Source organism: Tinamus guttatus, unplaced genomic scaffold, assembly GCF_059628265.1.
Source record: "Tinamus guttatus ecotype Peru unplaced genomic scaffold, ASM5962826v1 Tinamus_guttatus_pri_ptg000218l, whole genome shotgun sequence".
NCBI classification, from domain to species: Eukaryota; Metazoa; Chordata; class Aves; order Tinamiformes; family Tinamidae; genus Tinamus; species Tinamus guttatus.
Window position 1 is genome coordinate 604,960 of NW_028288752.1, and position 26,880 is coordinate 631,839.

The 26,880-nt window shown below is 49.4% G+C and overlaps 1 protein-coding gene across 1 annotated transcript in view; it reads right to left on the reverse strand.

The window, feature by feature from the left end:
* The window catches only part of FGFRL1 (fibroblast growth factor receptor like 1), a 135,463-nt gene extending 110,692 nt beyond the window's left edge, over nucleotides 1–24,771 (reverse strand). The window contains exons 1-2 of the mRNA XM_088524948.1: nucleotides 24,606–24,771; nucleotides 24,136–24,245 (exon numbers count right to left, since the gene is read on the reverse strand). Coding sequence (XP_088381074.1) covers nucleotides 24,136–24,196 — 61 coding nt within the window. The 5' untranslated portion in view covers nucleotides 24,197–24,245; nucleotides 24,606–24,771. The remainder of the gene's footprint in view (nucleotides 1–24,135; nucleotides 24,246–24,605) is intronic.
* Nucleotides 24,772–26,880: the final 2,109 nt, after the last annotated feature.

Here is a 26,880-nt window from a genome sequence, read left to right on the forward strand (position 1 = left end):
TGTTTGAGAAATGCCCTTCAGCTCCTACCAGAAGGACAAGGTTAGAGCCACCAGAAACACTTCAGTGTCCTACTCTGCTCCAGCAGCGCCCCACACACGCACCTAGACTTTCCTCCCATTAGTCAGGAGACTTGCCTGTTGACTTAACTTCCTTTTCTTTAATGTCCCCAGGGTTAATCTTTCCGACACAGGTCTCATTCATATTTAATCTCTGCCTCTGTTTAACTTGTCAAGGCACTAACAAATGAGGAGAGCACTCGGGGCTGAAAGTTTTCCTCTGATCTACTTGCTCCCAAGAGGTAGGTGGAGTGGATGGACTTCACATGACACCCACAGCTCTGTCCCAGACAAGGCAAACAAGATGACAGTGAGACACAGGGTTCCCTAGACCAGTCACACCCTAAATTTGTCCCTGCAGACACCTTTGGCCTGGGTGTCTTGACTCCCATCAAACCCTTGTTCTGCCCATGCCCCAGCTAATCTGCACGCTGGGTTGAAAACAAGGGAGGGAATCTTCAGAGGACTAATGCGGCTGGTAAGCAGGATAGTCAAAGCCAAGGTCAAGGATTTTGGGATGCAGAGCTCACCATGGTCTCCTCCAGTGCTGACTCAGACAACATCTGGGGGGATTACAAGCACTGCATGGGACAAGAGTATTCCCTGGCCGAAAGCAAGGTCCTCAGAGCCACCTTTCACAAGCCCAACCTCTGTACCCAACCTCCATATCCTGCTTCCATGCCCAACTTCCATTCGGTGGCGGCAGCTTCCTCACGAGGAGCCATCCCTGTCTCTCCCACCCCACCACAAGCGCGCTGCACTGGCCTCCTCAGCTGCTCCGTGACCTGCTGGGTTCCGACTTCCTCCCACCCAGCTGCCCATTTTTTCTCTCCCTCCTTACCTCCACCAAAGCAGGGATTTATCTCCATGATTGGAAAAAAAAAAAAAAAAAAGCCTCCTTTAAAGCCAAAAGCCCAGCTCCTGAGCAAGCCCCAAGCCGTGGAGCCGCCGTTCCCGAACGCCTTTCGGTTGGGGCCGCCCAGACACGGCAGCAACCAGGATTATCTCAGACTTGGCTCCCTTCCCAAGGCCCCGGACAAACCTGGCTTCTCCCTCGACTTTCTATTTAAAAACCGGCTGGAAGATCGGCACACGGCATTTTCAGATTAACAGGTTGCAGCCACTCACGCCGGGGTGGGCGGTTTCTCCTGGCTCTGCCAACATCTGCACTCGGGCACTGAGCTCCTCCTGATGAAAAAGCCACTTGTGCATCCGCCACCAGGTTATTTTTTTACAGGCAGCATTTAGCTGTTAATTTAACAGGGGATCGCTTCCTAGAGCAGGTTAAAAACTTCTATTCTGAGCAAGAAGAGGCTGAAGTCATCTGCATACAGGCATTATATAGATTTGGGTGTTTATTGCATTTATTTATTTGCATATTATTGTATTTATTTTGTATTGTTGCTTTTATTTATTGCATTCTGTACTTCATCTGCAGAAACCAAGCCTTGCAACCATCCTTTCACCTGGTCTGCGCATGAAGCCAGCAGCAGACCTGACAACACAACACAATTTTGTAACTCCTTGCTAAACAAGTTCCTTTCAAGGCACACATACAGTCCAGCACAAACCACAACGCATCGGAAACCTCGACCCATCCAGAGGTGGGCAGGAGAGAAATGCTCTGTTTCACTAAAGGTTTTAGAGATTTTGAAACCTGGCTTGATGTCAAGCACAAACAAAACCGGAAACACCAAAATGCTCTTAAAAGGAAACACTTTTAAGAGGAGCGTTTAGGTCTCGAGTTTAGCAGAGCTGACACCAACCTGCGAGACTTCCTCCTTTCAACAGGTCTGATGGAAAATTGTTCTCAGATTGCTTTCTTTTTACATTGCACCTAATTTAACTACATACACAGAAAGAGAGAGTGCACATGCATGGAAATAGCGCATGTCTGTGATTCTGTTACACCCAGTGCAAAAATTTACAATGATGCAAAATGAGCCAAAACTCTGTTGCGTCTATGCTTTCGGGCTTTATATCACAACTATTACTGCAGTTCCCCTGAGGTCTCAATCAATAATAGAGCCCAAAACAAACTAGGTATCCATCCCAGTAGAGAAACTGGACCAAAAATACCTGAGGAAGAACAGGGCCATTAAACAGGTCAGCTGAGTCAACGACCAGTCAACGCAGCAGCTCAGTTAAAAAGGGAGGCATACAGCTCTCAAGAGCACCACCATTTTCTACATGGATTTGCACAACCATAAGCAACCACATGCTTGAAAACCAGTGTCACTGTATGCTCCAAGCGAGCCCCTCAGCATTAGGGCACCCAGATCTGGACTTATGCGGAGGAAAGGAGCTAAAAAGAAGCAATAGCAAGAGGGCTGACAGTAGGGATGATAAAATCCAGGCATGAAACACAAATGGGTTTTAACACCCAGAAGCAATTCGTGGAAAGCATGGAAACATGGGCAGACATTTACGCCACGGTGCAAGCACGAGCCAGCTCCGTGCAGACAGACCCGCTGCTCCGACTGCAGCGCCAGGGCCAGCCTTGGAAGCGGCAGTCCCCAAGGGCAGTGCATGAGAAGATCCTCACTTGCAGCAGATCAGCTCCTCATCAGTTTGTGGGACTGGCCAGCAATTGTACCCTAGAAGCTATGGTGTCATGGTCCTTTTGACCTGTCCAGCAATGACAGAGAGCAGCAATGGGAGGACAACCCCTCACAGGCAAGTGACAGCAAGTCACAACATGCAGATGGAGCAGCTGGACACCAGAGAGCAACTTGTGGGGATCCACTAATTCTGTTACCTTCAAATTCCTGAAATTGTTGGATAATACTTAAAAAAATTAGCAACAGCCACAGAAGACATCTGAGTAAAGTAAGAATAAAAGTACTCACAAATCACATTTGGACCCAGAGAGATGCATGGTTGAAGTCCATGGCAAACATCAAGGATCCCTTTAAGACAAGCCATGTTGTAGGCTCAAAAGTTTCCTACAACAGATCTTTGGGGACAACCTCTTCTTGCCAATCAAGCACCCTCTTTTTTAAAATACCTTTGCTCCTGGACAATGCGCCCATATTCTCCTCTGTCAAACTGCAACCTTGTCTACAGCATCTTCCAAGGAGCTGAGTTTTGAGAAGAGAGACATTTCACTATGCCCCTCCGATGCGCTACCTGGCCCGGGAAGAACGTTCAAACCATGGCATTTCCAGCATTGCTTCCCTTGGTAGGCTACCTGCAAGCTCGTATTCACTCTCCTAATGGACAGAGCAGACACAAGGCCGATTCCTTAAGCTGGGCACTGAAATTGGATGCCCACAACTAGCACTGCCTTACCCTGGGATTGGCGTTCGGCCCGGCCCGGCCTCCCAGTACCCGGAGCGCGCCGGGCAGCATCCCGAGCCAGGCAAGCTCTCAGCAAGGGCCGAGGCGGCGCCGGGCTTTGAGCGGCTCAGTGACGCGCTGTCACTTCCCAGCCGGGAGCGGCGAGGAGCCCGGCGCTGCTTCCGGAGGCTGTTATTTTATTGTGCACGGGCTTCCCCTTCCCGCTGGCTGCATGTCACAGCCGGCCTCGCCGCGGCGCCGGGGGGAGCGCGGGCTGCCCGGCGCTGCCGGCGGCCCCGATTTCACGCTCGGCTGCCGTACGGAAACCAGAGCTGGAAGGGACCGGGAAAAGCAGCCCAGGCGGCCATCAATTCCCTCTAACAATTCCCAATTAATTCTGAATTTTTATTTCGCCACAGCCCTGTTTTCATGAGTTGGTCGCCTATGTGCAAGCAAGATTTGCACCTTGCAATTTGTCTGCACAAAAAAACCCCACTGTAACAGACTCAGTTCCCCCTCCATGTCCTTCTGTGTAGCACCTTAACCCATGGGTGAAGGGCAATAGGGGAGGGAAGAAGCTGGAGCCACCTAATTCTGATCCACTGGCTGCCCAGGTGGGTCACATTCCCACCTTTGCTGAGCTTCACTGAGTGACCTCTATTCCCTGGACCTGCAAAATGGAACGACTGATAACTGACCTCCTCGGTAAGGCATTTTGAGCTCTATCCACCAAAAGCTGCAATGCAGGGATTACCACCGATTGCAGTAAGGTAGCCCTCAGTACAGGGATGATCAACACAACGGTCTCACTGTGGGCATAAGCCAAGAAGCGAGCGAGAAGTGAGCCACAAGCTCAGACAGCAGGCTGGAAAGTTCAAGTCATCCTTTGTTTTAAGGCAAAAAGCAGAAAATGCCAGTAAGGAAATTCTAAGTGATTTGTTCACTCTTCAAGGGGTTTTCTTCCACCTGCATGAAAAAGAATTAATCAGCACCCACTGAGGTAGCGTAGTGTTTCTTCACTCATAACTTCCAGATCAGTAACATCTAGCAAAAGTTGCTGGGAGTGGTGAAATTTTCGTAATGTTTTCAATTTTGCGAGCTCTGGCAAATCACTTAACCTTCCTGCAGCCTCTCACTTGACCCCGTTCCTCATCTGTAAACCGGGAATAGAAGCATCCTTTCCTTCTATATTCAGAGACTTTGGAAACGTATATTACATGGATCACCCTTAGATCAACCCCTTGTATATTACAGGGATCCCACTCACTACATCCACCAGCCCTGGCCTCACCAAGCACAGACTGGCACCTCGGACATCTTTGGATGGCAGCCCCGGTCCACCAGGCTCCAGGAGGCTTTTTATGCAAGGACATGGACTCAGTCCTCCCTCCTCTCCATGGGCTTCCCTCCATCCCGTCCACCCCCACGGCCACTTCATTCCGTGCACTAACGGGGCATATCTAGTTTCTCCCTCATCCGCTGATTAAGCCGACATGGTGCTTTGCACGGTCTTTCCCGGGCTGCTTATCGCAGGAACAAGAGGGAGGAAAAAGCACAAGGACAACTCTGAGCAAGGCAACACCGTCTCCTGCCCGGCACCGGCAGAGCTCTCTCCAGGAAGCAGCGAGCACAAGTGGCCTCTGCTTCCAAGATCTCCCCGGGATCCCTAGATCTTGGGGAGTGCCTTGCTCTGCCACAGCTGCCACTCCCCAGCATGCCTGGGAAAACCAGGATCACTTTCACAATCGCAGGGGCACTGAAACAACAAGCGCTGCTACTTTACATCACTCCAAAATTCATTAGATACATTTTAATAGTGTGATTTTTCCTAAAATTGTCTATTCGTCTGCCAAGCTTTGAGGATGTTGAACGCACTTGAGCGATCTTATGAAATTTTTCTGGAAAACCTTTTTTTTTTCTGGTAGAACTAAAAAAAATACCCCAAAAAATAAATTGGGGGTTTTCACCTAATCCTATTTCCTTGGTCGTTCAAATGGTCAGAATAGCAGGAAGATGCTAGGGCACACAACAATTATAAAGTGAATTGCCATCATAACCTAATAAAGCAGTGACAAGAGGGTTAGATTCAGGGATGGGCTCTCTTGATATTAGGTGCTTGGGTCACTCTGCACACAAAATGTCTGGAGCTGAGATCATCCATGCTGGCCTGGCAGACAGGACCCTGAACCTGCAAGAAGCCTATATTCTTCTAAGGTAGGACTGCTTTGGGTAGGCTCCCCCATGTACAGGTTTTCTGTGTTTGGGAGACTAAATCATTGCTTGATTTCTACAAGACAGCTGCTACATCCAGGCTAATCCCCTTCACAACCAGCAAAGAGAAGCTCAGTTCAACCCATGGTAATGCAGGCACTTAAAAGAGGTCAGACAATCCCCACACCAGGTCTGCTAGCGCAGCACGCTCTCCAGCCAGCAACAGAGCAGTGTATGCAGGACCTGTGAAACTGCTTTTGGAAAATACAAACACCAGAATATGCCATTCTTGTCTGCCGCTTTCTTGGGCTGCGGCCAGAAACAAAACTGCTTTAGTAGCCCAAGACAGGCTTTCCACTCATAAGGGGCTCGCAACGCGCTTGCAGCTCCTTTCAGCTCACACTAAAACCCTTCAACACCTTTACACGTTCCTTGGCTTCCCAGAGGAGCCAGCCCAGCATCTCCAAAGCAGGCTGTGCACATACTCTGTGATTAGAGAACCTCCAAATCCATCAGAGCATATTTGTCATCTCCAAAATCCCGAGCGGAGGGAGAGAAGCAGATTGCAGAAGGGGTCGCCTACCTGGGATACACCTTGCTGATGCAAACGGACCATCTCAGACACCACCTTCCTCAGCGGTTCATTCGCACCCAACTTAGTTGGAGGTGAGGCACAGAACTGTCCCACTGACACACAGGGGTCATTTGTGCAGTTTTAAAATGAGCTATTTCCAAAGGAAATATCTTTTTTTTTTTCTTTCTGATGGGGCCAGGGCATTTCAGCTGGTATCACTATTGAATGGAGCAAGGCCAGGTGGGTTATCACTCCAGACAGGCGTCCTGCTGGAAAGTGCTTTCACACACACAGTTTGACTGGGCTGGCTAATACAGCACAGCACTTACAGCTCCTTGAGGCCTATGAGTTCACTTCTAGGCTGCAGGCCAGCTCGGAAATCACATAACCCACATGAGCAGCAAGGTTGTACGGAGACATTTGTCAAGAAAAGAGATAGTTCCTGAGTGCCGTTCCTTGCAGGGCCTATCTCAGCAACCCTGAAACGAAGATAGCAACTAGTCAACAGTTTGGGGACTAGCCTTGGGGAAGTCAGCTAAGAAATGACTGCCCACCTGCACAAGTAAGTGAGAGGGTTTCCATGACGGGGGGTAGACAGGAGAGGAGAAAACACCTCCTGGTTCTTTTCTGCAGAGAAACAGAAAAATTTGAACTCATACTTTAGCACTTCTATGACAAGCAGAAGGACCAAGGAGGCATAAAAGGGATCCCAATCACTTGCTCTGTCTAGGAAAGAGAGACAAATATGGGGAATTCTCTTCCAAGGAGGTTGAGGATGACATTTGTCCTAAAAATACTCCAAATACAGAGCAGACCTTTACTGTATCATGATGGAACAACCTTCATGAAAACATAGCCATTGGTGTCACCAGCTTTCCCAAACCCTATAATCATATTTACTTTTTTTTCCTATTTTTTTTCTGTTTATGGGTAGCTTGCTCCTTGAAGGAGAGGGGAGGGAGCTTGTTTTGTTACATTTCTCAAATGAAATGGTGTCAACGGTGCGCGGTGGTGCACGGCACTTCCCCTCTCGCCGCGGGTACGCTGCAGCATAAAGGCCTTGGGGCTGATCTCACATCCTCTTAGACAATTAGGAGTCAAGGCCAGAAGCTCAGCCAAAACTTGACACGCTCTTTAGAGAACAAAGGTCGCGAGATTGAAGTCTTGCTCCGCGCTTGGGCTGAAGTAGCACAAAACACAGGTCTGAGGCAGTTGAGGCTTTATCAGGTGATGATGGCTTTTTGGAGAATAATGAAGACTGACCTCAGCGTCTTCCTCCCTACTGCTCACAAGAAACCTTCAAGCCACCTAACTGGTATGAATCATTCCCCTGTAAGTGCTCCTACCCCGTGACAGTGGCCTCATCAGACACCCAGTCCAATGATAACGTTCCCGATGCCCCTAATAGAAGCTGGGCCAACACTGGCCTGGGTGATTAAAACAAGCCAGAAGCTGGAGATCGCAGGCTAAGCTTCTCCATGGCTCCATGAGGAGAAGCATGGGATGGGGTGGCCGTTGCAGAGATGCCAAGGTGACCTCTGCCCAGTTGCAGACCATGCCTGTGACCTGCCGGGAAGCCAGGGGCTGCAGAGGACAACAGCTGGGCAGGAATCAAGCCAAAGAAATGCTGCAGGGCCAACCTGGCCCTCCTCACGCTTTTGCATAAATAGCATTTTTGGAAGATTAAATAAAATAAAAAGTCATTACATGGTTAAATGGCTAATTTCACAGCCACACTTATAGATGTCTTCTGTGTAGCCGTGGGGCAGCCGTGCCCAAGACTGACAGCACCAGCTCCCCCCCCCCACCCCGCAAAGAAATGAGGCTTCACTAAATAATTTGGTTTGGGCTAATTTAGCCCATTGCCCATTGCTTGCTCAGCCTAGGCATCTCTGGGAAGAGCCCCGAGAGTCAGGCTCCTGCGGCAGACGTCGGTCACCAACCTGCCCCTTGTACAAAGTCTTCTCTCTATGCTGGGACTTAAATATGAGCTCTTCCAAACTTGGCCTCAAATTGCAAAGACAAAATTAGGCAACCCCCTTACCACTGTCAGCTGGGCAACTGCATTCAGATCTAAGATCACACAGATCTAAGCCTGAACCAGACACAACGTTGGCACTTTGCTGAAATGCGTTTTCAGTTGGCGACATTGGGCACAGGAGCTCCCATGAAAGAAGCCACAAAACAGGGGAGAGCCACTAAGGCAGAACTTCCCTCACTCCATTCCCAGCTAAACGGAGCAAGATACACTGCAAAAGCCAGTGCCACCTCCATGGGTTCCACCTAGCCTGCGACTAGAAAAAGGCAAAACATTTCCAGCCATGTCCCTAAATAAATAAATACTCCACATATTGATCCATTGTACTTTTACTGAGCCAAAAGCAAAATCTGCCTCCAATACCACTGAAGTCAGTAGCATAAAAATGTAAGAGAGGGGGAAAAAATCCCCAATTTTCTTCAGCTTTCTTTCATGAGATGCTGAAGAAATTCCAGAAGCAGAATGAGTGGTGCAGAGCAAGAGAAACTGCATTTCAGATGTGCAGGCACTTGCTTAATACTCCCAATACTCCCATCAAAGTTTCTCCCTAGAAAGCTGGATTTATAGAAAACAGGTTTATCAGACTTTAATTACCAATGTATTAAGAAAAATCCCACCGCCTGCCACAGCTAATGATTATAAAAAGCACCCTGATAAAGCAGTCATAGTGGATGAGCACGCGCACGCATTCACACGCAACCAGCCCCTAAGAGGAGGCAGCGGCAGCTGCTTTCAAACGCGGCGCCTAAATGGGCCGAGAGGCTGTTTTCTCCAAACGCAGCCAGGCATTACCGCTGCCACAGCCACTTTCAATCAAGCTTTTCCAGGCAGAGCAACACAAAGGAAGAAGTTAAATCCATGGGAGATTTCCAATGAATACCTAAAAAACCTTTTCATGGCCCGAGCGAGGGGACTCGGTCCCAGCAGTGACCTCGGCAGCCAGGCAAGCTGGCCGCGCTCGCAGGCTGCTCCCTCACAGTTTTCATCAGTTAATTCAAGGTCTTGCACTGAGCAGGAGAGAATCGGAGCAGCAGAAAGTCTGGCTGAATTTGCTGTGTGCTCTGAAATTTCATACATGAAGGCAGAGATGCTTTAGGGGGTTGTTATTTTGCGAGGGAGCAAGATCGCAGGCACTGAGAGCTCGGGAGGGCAGACAGTTCTGCATTTATCCCAATGGAAGGGGAGAAAACACACATGTATATATGCATATGTATTCTCTATATGTATATATAATATATACATATATATATGCCTACCGCCCTGGTACACCAGGGGCTTTTTCCTCTCCCAATGATTTTTTCCTCCTTAAGCTCTTTTTACCAGCCCAAGCAACAAAGCCAGGGGTTGAAAGACGCAGCCGAAGCGCCTTGTTCCACAGAAGAAAGAGACACTTTAAGGCGGCTGTCAATAAGTTTTGCCCATTTACATGTGTGCGCTGCGCTCTGAATGCGTTACGCTCCCGGGATTTAGCGCCACGACAGCAGCCCAACAAAAGGGGACTTACAGAGCCAGCCGAGCGGAGGGGGCAGAGGGGGGAAATGCATTTTGCACAGGATAAAATCCTTTGCCAGACCACGAGGGTTGGGGATTTTTGCTTTGCAAAGCATGGTTGTAACATCGCTTCCCGTTTATTTTCAGACATGCTTCCGGCTTGGAAAAGTGCATGTGTCCCTGCAAGCGACTGCTGTGATGCAGCTGCATAAAAATCGCCTCCATGGGAGAGATGGGGAAGACACATCCCATTCAGCACTGTGGAAAAGGAGCTTCTGGAAAATCTGCCCTGCATCAGGGGGATTGCTCTGGCTTTTTGCTTAGTAAGACACCCTCGAGAGACAAAACACACTAGGGTGAAGCCAATGGACATGGTAAGACATGGGGAATTATTCACATAGAGAGATGTTTGGTAGGTTTAGTCGGCCATGAGTTTATGCCCTCATAAGGGAAGGGGCAGAGGAAGCTCCCAGCTCGGCAGGACAGATCAGGCAGCCCCGTGGTACCTGCCGCTCGCTCCCCGCATCCTTGACAGGGCGAGGAAGAGGATCCAGGGTGTGAGCTTCACTGAGGTTTCCAGGAAGAGCAACTCTAACCAAGCATTTCTCCCTGTGAATAACCAGCCAGGAATGCCCACGCTGGGCCAGGAGGAGCCTGCAAAAAATTAACCTGGTTTTGTAAAATCCCCTTTGAAGGAGAGAGAGCTGGCAGAGGATGTGAGAGCTGTCTCGCCTGCCCCATTACGCACGTTGATACAGCAAAGGTGACCCAAGGATGGGCTGTCACTCCAAATGGCCTAACAAAATCTGCAAGGTCAAGTGCAGTCCTAGAGCACCGATCAACCACTCAGAAAGGAGACCTCTGACTAGGAGACCCTTATTTCTGCTTTTATTAGGAATCTTGCAGTAATTATCGATTTTCTGCAAGCCTCAGATGCTATAGTTTGCAGCAGCGTAGAAGCTGCAGTCAAAAATAAATAAATAAACAGATAGATAAATAAATAAATAAAAAGGAGGGAGGATGCAAGGAAGGACCTGAATGTACATTAGAAGCAATATGAGAAAAGAGCAACAAACTTCAGTTGTGAAACTGAGAGTAACCAGCCCTGTCCCGGGGACCTGTCCCACCAAGTGTGCCCTGGAGACTTCTTGCTAAAGGACATCCCCAAGAAAGCAAAGCAAACATTTACAAGCCTTCACTTTTCCTACCAGCAGCCCAAGTTGCTCCAAATCAAAGCTCCAAATTGGGGCTTCACATTGGAGCTGCATGGGTCTCTGCCACGAGAGAACACGTCCTGGGGACCTACTTATTCTCCAGGCTTGTTATTGCTTGTTCTTGCAAGTGAAGTAGCACAAGGATGAGCGCCCCTTCACCCGGACCCCACTGCAGGCAGGACCTGCCAAGACCTCGTGGAATGTGAAATCATCCTTAAAACAGTCTCTGGGATAATAAATCACCGTCGCTCCGTGTCTTTTAACCAAGCGATAAAACTCTCCTGAAGGACACACGAATAAAGTGCACGCACGGACTCCCGGCCACCTTGGCCTCTTCTCGCACACTCCCAAAACGCAGAAGGGTGGCAGTGCCCTTTCTCCAGCGTTTAATCTCCAAATCCCCAATTACATCACAGATAAAGCAGATTTAGGGCCCGGAAGAAGGCTTCTTCCAGAAGTAGGAGAAAGGTGTTAAATCAACAGCCCTGGTAATGGGTTTATTAACTGCGATGCTTCTTCCTCTGCAGACAGACAGAAAGACAGCAAAGCCTGGGAACCTCTGGCCTCCCATGTAAACCCTTAAAGGAGACGTTTGGAGGTGCCTTAGCTCCTGCATGGACCCTGCATCTCATCCCCAATGGAGGCCAAGTCCTTGGTGCCTCCCGTGGCAGGGCAGGATTTGCAGCAGTCCCTCAGAGAGGGAAGTTTTGCTTCCCGTTCCTGACCCGCCACCCCCAACTCCTCCTCCTGGATCCAGCTACAACCTTTCTGCTGGAACACTTTTTTTTTTTTAAAGTCATGTTTTCAGGGTCACTGTGAAATGCTGTTGTTTTCAGCAAACAGAACTGCCTGAACCTGATTTACAGCACATCCTGCTTGGGCTTTGCAAAGAAAACACGGCGCCGGATTCCGGTCAACCCTCAAAGCCACTTGAGCTTCAGACACTAATTCCCAGGGCGCTTCCCGGAGGTATTAATCCCCTTGCTCCATGGCATAAATTGGCCACTGTAGGAGTCTGGAGGAACGCACCTCTGCTCCAAGCAGGGATGATATTGCACGCTTAGGAGTGGTTTTCCAGGGTTTTTTTTAAGTGGAGCACCCAGGCGCAGCTATTTGGTGATACCGGCCACAGCACAGGACGGGTCTGTCCGGGATGTTGGCACCTGCTCACTGGTGCGACATCGCCAGCTCGCGAAGATGGAGGGGAAAGAGCAGAGCCAAGTGCGGAGCAGCACGGCCAGCGGAGCGCGGATCAGCTCCGTTTGCTCCTGAGCTGCTTCCAACAGGATCGGACACCTGCAAACAACGTCAGGGTGAGGGTAACGAGGAGATGAGCCCCAGGCCAGGTGCCTCCTTCACATGATGCCCACCAGGCTTAGTCCTAATTGGTCACACCTGGGTCTTGTCCGGCCCCATCTGCCCATGCCATGCATGGAGATGGGCACAAGCTGCAAGACATCCTCTGGTGAGGACACAGGGCCAGACCCTGCTCAAAAGCATGAAAAAAAAAATCCTAGTGTGGATTGCCTGGGAATTACCCGGAGGCTTTAATTGCTGGCACCGCACGCAGATAGACGAGCGGAGACCATATATAGTATCGCCATAACGATCTCAGGAGCCTAAATATGGCCAGGACTCAGCTCTCAGGTTCACCTAAATTTAGGTGGCCAAGTTCCCAGCAGAGCCAATATGAAGTCAGCACCCCCTTAGTAGCTCCATCTCCCTGGGGAGCTCCGCGTGCACCTGTAGACATGGGCACATAGCCACCTTGATCCAGGAGCCAAACCTCCCGGTTCCTTCTCCCAGGACTGCCCGCTGGCATTTCCATATGCCGAGCTCCTGGGAAGGGCCGGGAGGTGCAGAGCAGGCACTGACTTCCCACCCGCTTCCCCGAGGCCACCCCACCAGTCCCCAGCCCAGAGCTCGCTGCGAGGTTCTGCAAACACCAGCACAACCTTGCCCGCTAATCTCCCTTCATGGCACTAAACCAACACAGACTGTCTGTCTCCAGGGAAGCTGTCACAGGATACAGGGCAGGAATCCATCATTTGCAATGCACGGAAATATAACGTACATGTATCCGAGGCATTCGGTAGGAAAACAAAGACACAGAAGGACAGGAGGCCAAACTCCATTGCCTTCCAGCTACCGTGCTCAGCAATTGCACCACCACCAACATAAGAAAGCCCAATTCCTCCTGTATGTAACAATGATGTCCAAGCAGAACACCCCACCAGATGCCCCTTGGGTCTGTGTTTCTGTAGAGCTGCTCATTTGTTATTGTGATACTCGAGGGAACCAGCCCCACGATCCATCACCGTTCGCACAGGTGATGTGTCCCTGAAAGAAAGAGGTGTGCGAAGCTAGAACGCACCAAAAAATAAAATGATGGAGGTGACAGAGGAATAGGGAAGACTTTTTTTGCAGAGGCAGGAGAACTGCATCAACAAGAGAAACATCTTCTGCTAGTTATAACCAAAAAAAGAATAGGAAGACATGTGATGAATAGTTCCACTGATATCGACTGGATTGCTATATTCCTGAAAATACGAGCACTTCATAAATACACTGAAATATCCTGTCGGTGCTGCAGGGAGTGCGCCAGCTCCCTCAGAGCATGGACATCTGGTGGGGGGTTTTCCATTGCTGTGGAATTTCTGGTGGGGAGAAGGCGAGCCGAAACACCCTTCAGACGTGGCTGGTCCCATGAGAGCACTGACAGCTCCAGCCTCACCACCCCACTTTTTTTGGGGGGGGGAAAAATCTATTTTTTCCTCTCTCAGCCCCCCTGGGATTTAGGGTGGTTTTGCTTTGCATCTCTCCCCCACTCTCCATCTCCTTCAGCCCACACAGCAGCAACACACCCAGCTTAGGGATGCACATGGAAACCCATAGTGGGCTTCAAGAGGACATGTCCCCATCCCAGGAATGGGGACACCTCGTCTCAACCCCGTCTTTTCCCGTAGCCACAGCTCTGCTCCAGTTTTAATGCTGGAAAACTTACAGCAAACAGCTCATTCCATTACTCTGCTGCATTTTCATCCTCCTCAGGCAAATTATTTGTTTTGTTTTGGGTTTCTTTCTACATTTAGTGTAGGGTCTGCATAACTCTTGCAAAGACAAAACGGAAGGCGCTTGTAAATCCATCGGAAAAAAATAAATCCCCATCAAGAGGCTATTAAAATTCATTCAGGCTTGTTCCTCTCTGATGTTATTTCAATTAACGTATGGAAACTGAGTTGTTCCTGCCTAAGTTCTGCATTAACATTTTATCCTTTCAAAGAGTTTTCTCAGTGGAAGTTGTACACTGCTTTTCTTTTCTAGACAGAGGACCCCCCCGCCAAGAGGTATTTTCAATCCCCCCATCTACATTTTCAGTCAGGATTGCTGCCAAAATTCACATTTTTTTCCACAGATCCTTGCACATCCTCACACTCTCAGCAGACTGCACTCATGGCAATACCAAAGTGAGCACACGGGTGGACAGGACATCATTTGACGAGGCCGCTTATAACAAGGGACAGCCCAGCAGTGGGTGGCATGACACCCATGTGGCGGGCAGGACCCAGGCAATGTTGAGAGAAATGTGGGAAATCACTCCGAAATGGACTCCAAAAGCTGGAATCTCCTCATACCAAACCCTCAAGAGATGTGCTGCTCTCCAAGAGAATTGATGAAAGAGTAAAAAAATGAAACAAAATAAAATAAAACACAATAAAATAAAATAAAACAATGCCTGTCCGAATAGTCCAAATGTCTCTGAAATGAGACATGTATGTTAGCGTAATAGACACTTTTCCAATGGGATCTGAACTCTGGATCCAACTTCGATTCTTCCAGCATTCTTCCAGCGCTCCCACTAACCCCCAGCACTGCTATATTTTCCCTGCGGGCCCTGCTGAATTTTAGCCCCACCTCAAAGCGGTCACTCCATAAACGTCCATACAAGTATCTGGTCCTCCAAAGTCCCGAGGCCTCCTGCCATGGATGGGAACAGGAGGGACGTGCTGCCTGTGGCCACCCCATGCTACCCTGCGAGCTCAGGTCATGCTTCAATGGCTCCTATAACTTACTGGGTTTCCCAGGAGAGTCCCCGGCCCAGAACACCCACAGCAAGGGCTGAAGAGCTCACACAGGCACCAGGCTGGGAGTGGAGCAGGACAAGGGCAGGATGGTGGTGGATCTTCAGCCGTCATGAAGTCACATCACATCTGAGAGGCATTTCCTGCAGGCTGGCAGGGAAAAGAGGTTCCTCATGGTCTGCTGGCGACTCGGCCCAGCAGAACCCAAATCGAGCACTTGGCCTTTGCCAACATCATGTGAAGCGAGTGCTCCACGTCACAGGACTCCGGCATTATCCACCAGGCACAGGTGCACAGCCGCAATTAGAAGTAACCGACCATACACGTGACCGGCCATACACGTGACCGGCCGTACAAGTGACCGGCCATACCAGCGACCAACCATACACGTGACCAGCCATATGAGCGACCAGCCACACGAGTGACCAGCCATACCAGTGACCGGTCATACCAGGGACTGGCCATATGTAGCAGCACCTTCTAATCCAACTCAGCCCATCTGAAAACCCTGGGAGATTTGATCACCACGTTCTTATCTTCACCCAAACTCACAAGCACCTCACTGGCTTGTGGAGCATCAGGTAATACATTTCAGATAATATTCCCCCCACCCAGAGATCCCACAACTATTAAGTTTAGCTTGGAAACTGGACCACAAATCACAGGACAGTGGTAAATCTTCAACTTGATGCTCAGCTTGTGCCAAGACCATGTTTCACCCTGGCTTTGCCTGAAACCCGCTTCAAGAACAACACGTCGAGCCTGTGTCTTCAGATCTTTCCTCCCCTCCCTAGCAGCTCCCGACCTTTGAGGGGCTGCACGGAGGGTCCTCACAGCCCCAGGATTGAGGGCAGCCCTCCATAACCCCGGCATCGCTCTCCCTGAGCGGAGCCGGGCTCCGTAAACACGCTCCTCCGTGCAGCGCCCGCAGGGATAAGCCGGGAATGCAACTTGTGCAGAAAACGGTAAATTATGGTAATTCATTTCCTCTGCCTCAGCAGCTGTAAGAAGCCCAGGAAAAGGAGGAGGGTAAAAAGAACAAACAAGAGCCAATGGCAAGAAGGTGACTGACGATCTCCACCAAACAGCTCCTGTAGAAAGGGGGCATCCCCGGGGCTTTGCTCTGCATGGGATCCACATGCTTCGGTGACCGAAGCCGGTATGAAGAGTCAGAGCTTACTTGTAATTTGCTAACGGGAAAATAATTTCACTAAGCAAACCACCATGCTTGGACTCAACCCCCTGATTAGCACAGCTGGAAGAGAGGGCAGCAAACTGCTGTGGGAATTAACTCGCCTGACCCCTGGGCTATAGTGGCACTCAAATACTCTGCGAGTCAGATGAAGCCGAAAAACTCCTGGAAGGCCACACTGAAAGAATTTACTGGGTTTATTGGATTTGCTAGGATAAAAGAAAAATAAGCCTCCAACTCCACTTAGCTGGTCTGTGAAACAAGTTTTCTCTCCCGACATGATCTAGAGGGGGGTATATGAAGCATTGGGCTTTTTTGCCCTTTTTTTTTCCTCCTTTCCCAGGAGACTCTCAATAAATAATAATAAATATTACAAATATACAGGTTTAATTCTGCAACTACTTTTGAGTAGTACCTTGTTGTTTTCTTCATGTAGTGATAAAATGAAGAACAGGGAGACAGGTTCCTACCTCTGTTCAAGTTAAGGATCCCAAAAGCAAATTTTACCAATTCAAAAGCAGGAGTGTTCTGGTATTCCAGTGCACTTCCAGAGCCAGGAGTAATCCTGCACATGTCACTCCCCAATTGCTGCTTGCAGTCCCCCGAATCTTCAGATCTACCCTGACCTTGAGGAAGCCAGAACTGGGACATTTGGCATTAGTGACTTGAGCAGGATCTTACTCTGCTCTAGATGAATCCCTGCTCTGTTATGTTTTTTTCCAGCCCCGGAGCAAAGCGCCCCAATTTGCATCCCCCACTTTCTTGTATCTCTTTGTGTCAAGGAAGCCATAGATACATGCTGAGAAAAGTGGCAAACATTTCCAGGTAAGAAATCCAGCAATCAGAAATGGCCTGTCCCAAGGCTTGCACATGCAAGTGTCTCCCTAGTAGTTTATGACACCTTGTCGATCAAAACTGACAAGGAAAAGTAAACATCTGTCTTGGCCCTGATTAAATTGAAAGCTCCACTCTAATTAGGCCGTAACGAAATCAACCCCGAGCAACACCGCATTTCTGATTGGCTGTGAATACCAGGAGGAGCAGAGATACTCATCAGCTCTGAGCCATTAATCTGGTTTCGTATTAACTATTGCAAATCATGACGAAACTTCCCTGAGCTGGAAGCTGGTTCCACATGATCCTGAAGTGTAACCTGCTCTTCCAAGGCCCCCGGTTCTGCCCCTCTGATTCATAGGCTTAATCCTGCTCACAGCCCACTGAGGCTCAAGGGAGTATCACCTTCAGGGCTGACAGTGATATCTGAGTGTTAAAAGATATAAAGACTTATCACAACACAGTCCTCAATCTCTGGACCCTGGTGTTTTGCAGATCATGTGCCAACTCTCCAGCACCAGCAAAGGATGCTAACTCTCCTGCCAGTTTCCAGATTTAAATTGCCCTAAAATATGTTATATACCTCCTAATATTACACATCAGGCTAAACAGAGACTGTGACTGCTGCCAAGATGTTGTGTGAATCTGGAGAAGAATGTGAAAGAGTTTGATGCATCCAGAAACAGAGGGAGAGGGCTTATAACATGCTTTATACCGGGCTATCTAACCTATGAAGGAGTCAGGTACCAGTTTTATGACAGCTTGTCCATGCCAGATGAGCATTCTTCCTTCTGCAAGGAGACTATAGTCTGCAGAGATATTCCACAAGGTCCAGGGATTTATGTGGTTATTCATTAACCTTTCCATCCTTGACATGCAACTCTTGTTCAAGATTTGTTGTTGCTTAACCAGTGTTAACGGGTTGGTCTAGGTCAGAACAAACAGACCCAAACAGCTTCCTTGGTTACTTCAATTCGCACAAATCTGTAGGTCTTCCAAGGCCTTCACTCAAGAAGCTGGATTCAAGCAGTGCTGTGTTAATCAATCCAGCCCGAGGTGTCTTCCAAACCTTGGCTAGTCCCTACACGTCCTTCCAGGAGCTCTTCCAGCTTGTTCCTCTCCAAGCTCCCTTGTTTGGGACAAAACTGCAAGGCCACAGGTCCTTGGAGCAGCACTGCTCCAACACCAAACTTCTGAAGGGGTCAGTTCACTGGGTGCGAGAAATAGGAGCGACTCAAGCCACAAGAATATGAATTAATTTGCACAACAGGCCATTTCTTTTTAAGTCTTCATTTCTGCATCTCTCTGCTGTCCCTGTGCTTTTACTCAACACGCATAAATACTGACAGCTCCAAAAATACCCACCAAAGTCAACGGAGCCCAAGTGGCATCTAGCTGGTGACACCTCTTACTCACTTCCCAGTCGCTTGGCAGGATACCCAGGATTCTGTAAATCTTTCATGGAATAAATTTAAAAAGCCACAAGGAGGAATGATTTTGCCTCCCACCCATCTCGAAACCACCCTGACTGGTGCACCAGAGAGGCTGGGAATCAAGGTGCTCTGAGAAACATTAACCTTTGCTGAGAAGCCTCTGTTCCCAATTTACATTTTTTTTCCCTTAGCAAAACTCAAAATAAGTTCGAACACTTTATGGCAGAAGTAGCCTGGAGTTATTGGCTGCAGTTCTTCCTGAAAATTGGAGTAGTTATGATGAAATAGAAACACTGGGTTGCTCACAGCGTGGCTGGACTCTGCGTTTCTGCTGCCATACCATGGCGAGAGTGTATAAGCTGGGCATCCAACCAACCTCCACGCAGCTCGTGTTTATTTGACTCAGAAAGGGGAGGGAAAAAAAGGAAAGAAAAAAAGAAAAAAAAATCAGGGATGTGAATGAGCTCAGTGGCAGACAGCAGATATTAACTTGTTAAATAGAAGAGTGTTCAGCGCCTGCACACCCAGCAATACTGCCTCCGGAGTGACACCCGTTCTTCTGGGATAAAACCCCTCTGGGCAGACCCCAAGTTGAAGCAATGAATTTCCAAGCTGGAAATTCCAGCACTGGCAATGGGCACAACAACATGTCTTCCTGATGGAAAAACCCAGCCTTGCAAACAGAAAAATCAATGTATCCAGACACCACGCTTGGAGCTGCGTGGAGGTCAATATTACTCCTACTCCATAAATTGCTTCCTTGCGGGATAGATGTAAAGTCCTGGAGTGGGAGTTGCTGTGCCAACCCTCCCAGGCTCTGAGTCAGGTCCAGACATGCTAAAACCGGCACGGGCTGTACCTGCTTATCGAATACAACATCAGGGCGACAGCATCAGATCAGCCTAGCTTCCCTCTTCACGCTTTCCCTTTTGCTTTAGTACTGTGGCTACACTAGCATCAACAGGCTTGCAATGGCCAGGAGTCTTTGAAACTTCCACATTGATCCTGGGGTTTATACTTCAAAAAAATAAATTAAAATCCCTAAAATGATCAAAAACATTCAAGCTGTGTGCAAAAGACTCAGACAGGTCAACACAGTGCGTAAAGGAAGTCCGTTTGTTACAGAAAGCATTGAGCAAATTAAAAATATTCCTAACAGGATCAAACCATTCTGGTGTGTGCAGCCCGCTAGCAAATGCAGGAAGAGGACAGATGAAAGAGACATTCTTTGGAACCAGAGAAAATGGGCAGGTTAACGGAAGAAAGGAGAATTCGCATTGACTACTGTAATGCCAGGACACATGGGAACAGTAGGGAGAACATTTGCTACTGAACAAATAAAGTCGGCATTTAGATATATTTGTTTTTAATTCAATCTAGGCAAAAGCGGACCTCTACATTATTGTTTTTCCCCTTTCAGTGGGAATAATTCTCTCTTCTCCAGCAGCAAATCCAAAAAATGTGGCCAGAGGAGGACCATCTCTACCTCCTTCCCCCTGCCCTCTGATGTACCGTGTCGATCCAGGTCCACAGCGCTGAGGCGCTGCTTGGAAAGGGACTATCAGCTGACAGAAAGGGCACTGGAACGGATCAGTGTGTCCAGCCCGATGACAAACCCATCATTAGTTCATAATAAATTAGCAGCAATGGCCTCCCACTTTGCGAAGTGGTCCGTTGGGTTGCTCGTTGTTTTGCAAAAGTCACTTAATAAATGATTTTTGCTCCCGAAAGAACCATTTTATTGTATTAAAAGAAAAAATAATCTCATGGCACATGGAAATTTCTTCTTTGGATAACAATCCAACTTTGGAGTTTAACTGTGTGCAAGTTCATTATTAAAGAAAAAAAAAGAAGTTTCTTAATTTGCTGCTTGTGTCTTTTGATGAAGGTCAGAGAAGCGTATGCACTTTAAAGACAAAATTATAAAAAACTTTAAGGAAAACCTAAATGCATTTGAAAAATGTGCTGAATTTTTGTAATATTTCTAGTAAAAAGGAGAAAAAGTCCACCCTAATTTTCCAGTGACACACACTGTATGTCTAAACTCAGCTGCAACTTAAAGAGACCGGCAGCCTCAGAAGAGAGGAGGAACTGAGGTTTTAAAATAAAATAAGGAGGATTTTTTTTATGTTGACTCTAGGTTCAAAAGGTGCTGGCAGATTTTTCATGAATAAGTTCACTAACAGCATGATCCAAAAAATGCACCAAATTTAACCAGACGATCTCCAGTGACTTACGCAAAATGGGAATCAAATGGTAGGTCTGAATATATTTCTCTTCCACAAATGAGAAATTACTTAATCATTATATCTGGTAATAATCATCAAACAGGAATACGGGAATTTTTAAGTAGAAACCAACAGCTGCCTCTTTTATATTCTCACTATTTATCTTTTCCCCATTAACTACTGTTCGCGCTCATAAACCACAAGCTACAGAACATGTCCCTTTTCCTCCAATATTTAAGACAAAAAAAAAAAGGCAAAAAAAAAAATAGTCCTGCCCCAGATGCTTGAATTTTGTGGCTGATAACAACAGGGAACCACAACCTCATCGGCGAGCGGTCGCGACCCAACTTTTCCGCCGCGCTCAGAAAAGCGGCACAGCACAGAGCTACACGCACCCAAGACGAAATCACCATCCAAATTAAGTAGTTTCCAGCAGCAGAATATCAGTTTCCTAGCAGGAACAGGAGGGTTGCCGCTGCTCTTACCAAAAACTTCCAAACATACCATAGGAAATCTCAGCTGGGCATCGGGAGCAAGCCAAGCACCGTCCCTGGGACCATATAGGGTAGCCAATGCGAATACGATGGCAACTTGACAGATTGGGAACAACTATTGCGCGAGGTGCTGCAGGGATAACCTAAGAGGGAAAATATCGGATTCTATTCCCTGTATCCAACCGGAGGTGTGGAGCCACGGCCGCTACATCACAACATGGTCACTAGAGGTTGGTGACCCAAGGTGGCATTCGTCCCCGCAGAGGACATTTGTCACCAGCTATGGAGCTGCGCGGAGGGAACGAGGGAGGGGACACGGGACAGGGGCTCCAGCACCCGCATTGGCCCCGCTATGGGGTTGGCAAGGCCCAGAGCAGCTAGTAAAAGGTCTGAAGCTACTACCCCAAGCCTTGGCTCTTGGCCGAGAGGCAAACTAGCCTTCGGGGAACCACGACGCACTGATTTTGCACTGGGATTTTGTGCACGCAGAAGTTTTCGCACTAGTGTTTGTCCTTGAAGGGAAGGACGGCACATGAATGATGAAAAATAGCTACTAATGCTTTGGTTTTTGTGGAGGTCCCACTAGGAGATGCTGAGCCTGGAATAAGATGGATCACTGGGCAAGTTCTTCCAGATTCCACTACGTTTCCAGGTGTAGACAAGCCCCTAGCCAAAGCCTTTAAGTTTGACCCCTAAAAGCTGAAGTCCAAGTTGGAGCTACCTGCTCCCCCAGCCTTTGAGACGGGCTGAATTCTGCACCGGGACTTCAAAAGGTAGATCTGCTCTTTGCTTTTCATGGCTATGTAAAGTGTCAGGCCACTTTCTTAAGGGCCTCTCTTGGTTTCCTAAGCTATTGCTGTTCTTGCAGTGCTTTGTGTATTCCCGATGTAACACATTGGATCACAAGAGTGCACCAAGGGACAGAGGCATCAGGCACAGCCTGAACCTTGCAAAAATTTCCCCTTTCACTGGGACAGAAAAGATGCAGTATTAGCCCCATCCATCAGTCAGACTGAACATGAAGAACCAGCATTTCCAACCCGTCACTCCTCCATGCGGGATTTAGGTCAGAAAACACCTCTTTCCTGCCTAGCCCCTCAGACCCGGTGGCACTGGCACACTCTACACCACCCACAACTTGCAACAGGGATACAAAATATTACACAGCACTTGGCCAAAACCAAGCACCTTCTCCCATTGCCGCAAAGCCCCACGACCTTGGGCTGCGGCTCCGGCTATAAAGCAGGTAACGTCTATACCTCTCCAGCAGCGTAAACCACCGCATGAGGCATCGGGAAAAAATCCGCAGGCATGTTAACAGCTAGGCACATTTTTGAGAGAATCTAAAATTACCTGAATGTAAATTACTCAAATCGGGGGCACTTCTCTGCAGCGCAGAGCGCAGCGGCACCATGACAGGCAGCGCTGTCTCCCCGCTGCTCCCTCGAAAGTTGGATCTTTCACCATATCGGCAAAAGAGAAAAAAAAAAGGGAACTTTTTTTGTGGGGTTGCCCCTGTGATCATCTATTTCCATGCGATTCTATTTCTGTGCCATTTTAAAGAACCAGGGGCATCTCCCCAGCCATTTGCAGCTCTGATTTCCTCGGCTCTGAAGAGTTCAATCAGCTTGAACTCTTTGTCAACCCTGACGAAGTTAAATATATTTTAAAAAAGTCTTTATGGGGAAATCTACAATGTTCTGAAATTACCTCTGCTAACTTTTTGTTTCCTTGCTGTACAACTGCAGTCCATGGTCAACCATGCTGTGTTTTCCAGGGGCAATAAAAGCAGGTGAGCAGAAGTGCAAACAGCACTTACACACGCAAAGCACCAAATCCTCTGCCTGCAACGGGGCAGACAAAACTCTTTTTGTCTTCTCCTGCCCACCGTGGGCTTTTGGGGGGCTCCACCAGCTCCCAGGTCTGCTGGAATAACGCACCTCCATGAGGTCATCCGAATCCACGCAGTGCTGCCCGACGCCTGCAGCTCAAAACTGAGTCCCCATTGTAAACCTCGCCTGGAATCCAGTCCTACAGACCTTCAAGGTTATATATACTGTTTTCTTTTTCATTCAGCTTCCAGCAGAATCATTTTATAGTGCTTCTGCCTCCATAAAATATTTGCGCGGGAGCCAAGAAGGAAAAAAAATTTTAAAAAGCAGCACTCTAACCCAACATGGGGCTCTCAGCTTCACGCTTCCCCCTCCTTGCCCACACTTAGGCAAATGTTTAAATCTTTTAATTGGGAACTACGGGGCCCTGGCCCGCACTGAAGGATTTAAAGGTCTTTCACCAATTCCCACAGTCCCCGCACCCCGCGGGGGGCTCCCACAGCGACACAGCCTTCTCCTTCATGGCCACACAGATCCACTTTGAGAGAATAAAACGCTTCCCCGTTTCCCGACAGCACCAGCCAAGGTATGTCCTGGGCCAGCAGTCTTGCAGCTTGGACCCCGTCACTTGGGTTAAAGCACCTTCCTGCAAAAAAACCTCTTTTTTCCCACCCGTCACTGCCAGGTCAATGCATTGCAATGTGTAACCTGTTTATGGAAATCTGATCAACAACAAGAGACCCAGCGGGAAAATACGGGCTGGCTGTTGGGAACTGTCATTTGTCTGTCACCGAGGACGCTAATGGACGCGTCTGTTCGGTTTGCTAGTGGGAACGCGCAGGGCCGAGTCCGGCGGGGCGGCTGCAGCACAGAGACACCCAAAGAAATGCTGGATTTCTTTAAAAACTACCCGGGCATTTTCACACCCACGCGCATGCCAGGGTCCTGGGAGTTCACCTGCGCTCGAGAAACCTCAGCAAGCCAAGCGCGACCCAGCTCCATCCGAAGCGATGACCGCACCGCGCAGGTAAGGAGGCGCGCGGGCCATGCCCAAAAAGCAACCCGCGGTGCCAGAGCCTGTGCCCATGGCAAGGCCCTCGTGGGGTCCCTCCCGACACACTCTCGGCTGTAGCAAGAGGAAGGGCGCGATCCGTGAGGCAAAGGCTGCTCTCTTACCTCTCGCCGAGGAGGAAAACGCAATTATCCCTGCGAGAAGGAGCGCGAGCTGCAATTCCATTTTGAAAAGCAGATCCCTCCGTATTGCACGGGCTACCGTCCTTCCAGACCTGCGGGGAGGAGAGAGGAGAGCAGCGTGATTACCAAAGCAAACAAAACAACGCCGAACTTTGCACACTTTGCAAGTCTGCAACAGAGGCACGAGATGAGAAACGGCGAAGGAAACAGCTCCACATTTGCAATTTGCTCCTTGGCGAAACTTCGCCCTCCCTCGCCGCTCCAGCGCGATGTAAAGCAGGAATCCAGCGCGCTTAAAGCGGGTGCCCAATTCCGCGCTGTCCGGGACGGCACCGGGCAAACAAACCCGCGGCGAGCGGCCGCAAGACGGGGCAGGAGGAGGAGGAGGAAGGCACGGGCAGCCCGCGGAGCTCTCCGCTCCCCCTCCGCATCCCGCGGGGCCGCGCACTCACCTCGGCCGCCGCTCTCTAGCACCGCGCGCCCATCACCGCCGCTCGCCGCCTCCTGCCGTGCGCGGAGCGAGCCCCGCGGCCGCGGCGCCCGGCGCGGCGCCTCTGCCGCATCCCCCGCGGGCGACTCGCCGCCAGGGAGCCACCGGCGACGGGCGGAAAGGGGCGTCCGGGGGCGGGGGGTGGGAAAAATAATAAAAAACTCTCAGATTTTCCTCTTTTTTTTTTTTTTCCGGGCGCGTGTGCGCGCTGGGAGCGCGGGCACCGGCGGAGCCGCCGCGGGATGCCCGCTGGTGCCGCGCCGGGCTCGCCGCGCCGGAATCCCGTTTAAGGAGCGAGGGGAGGAGGGGAAAGGGGCTTGGGGACGGGGACGGTGGAGGGGGGGGACGGGGAGGGGTTGGGATGGGGAGGGGGGGGCCGGGGCGAGCGAACCCGGCGCTAAAGCGACTTTCCCCGCAGCGCTTTGTGGCCGTGGGGGCCGAGCCGCCGAGCAGGCGCCGCCCCGCTCCAAACTTCGCACCAATGGGCCGGGCCGGGCCGGGCCGCGCCGCCGCTTAACCCTTTGCGCCCCCGCGGAGCGTCCCGGAGCGACAGCCCCGCGGCGGGGACAGCGCCCGCGCCCGCGGGGAGGCCTCTGGCCACCGCGGGTCACTTGCTCGCCAACGCGGCCGCCGCATCCCCGCCCGTCCCCGCTCCAGCTCTCAGAACCCCCGGGCGAAAATCAAGCCGACGAGACTAAACACATGCCAAAAAAAAAAGAAAAAAAGAAAAAAAGGAAGAAAAACCCACTACTTTCATGCCCACAGACATCGTTACTACTGATGCTATTATTTATACTATTTATTAGCCCTCTTCGTGTCCCCAGCATGACCCTTACCAGGAGAACCCCTCACGCCAAGCTACAAAGTAGCTGAACGTGCAATTTGTCTGTTTTGCCCCAGTTACGAAATCAGGCCTTCTTATTGGCACTTACTTGTTTTCACTCAGCAGCTCTATCTCAGTACGCAAAACCAGTGTGAAAACATTCAAGACTAAACATACAAGCCCTCCAAGCCAGGAACAAAGTGGCTGGCAGAGGTGTTTTTATGCTTTACATATTTCTATCATCATTTTCAGTATTAAACTTCATTCATCTGAGACATCCCAGATGGACTGCTCCTCTTAACAGGCAATAACTTCAGCCTCATTGACTTCAAAGATGGTGTTGACTGAGTCAAACCTTCAGGACTTCTCCTACACAGATGCAACTTGCTTTTTCGTCCAGGCTATATTCATGTCACAGACTCGGACAAAATTGCTCCAATTTACACCGATATGTAGGACCAATCACGGGCTACAACTCTCATCATATCATATCATATATGATCATATCATCATCATCATCATATATGATCATATCTCATCATATATAAAACATGCCTTTGTAACACTTGCCTAGCTGCTTCACTGTGAAGAAGGCAAACTCCTTGTCCCAAAGACATCATCATCTAATATCTGGCCTGAAAATCATGTCTATTAACATGATGCTCTGTTCTCATGCCAAACCCCACTGCAGTCAAAAGTAGCTTCAAATTTAACTGAAAATGGGAGAGAAACAAAGTTATGGGGGCTACCAGTGTGTCCCAGGAGGGCTTCCCACAAGATAGCCAGACCCCGTACAAAGTTCTTGCAAATTCATCTCGGTTTTCTGGGTCAGGCCCTCAGGGTGGACACCAAGGACTAATTCCTGACTCTTCCATGACTTTCCTGCCTACAGAGATGGCTCCACTGAGGTGAGCTGCCTGGGCATGAATCAGCTCCCATTTGGAGGCTGTGATCCTCTCCTGACCCATGCTATGTCCACATGCATGCACCATGCCCCGCAGCCAGCTCATCTGACACAGCAGAAAAAAAAATCCTGGGATAGATTCCGCCCTTCCATACTCACTTACTACTGAAAAATTACACATGTCTCTGAGGACTTTGTGGGCTCCCAGCAGCTCCTGGGCTATGATCATCTCTCCTTACAAAATACCCATGAAGCAGCAAAATGTGGACATCTCCTGCATCACTCAGATAGTGGGAGGGCTTGAGAGCTGGAAGGCTACAGAGGTGGCATGTGGGACTTTCCAGAGCATCCAGGTGCCTAAATACCTGCAGAGTCTTGCTAGGTCTGTTTAGGTACCCAGATGCTTTCTAGGAATCTGACTCCAAGTGTTGCTGCAGCAGGATGATGCAGAAGATCAGGAACGAAACACATGACTTCCATGCCCTAGGCTAAAATAACCAGACGACAACC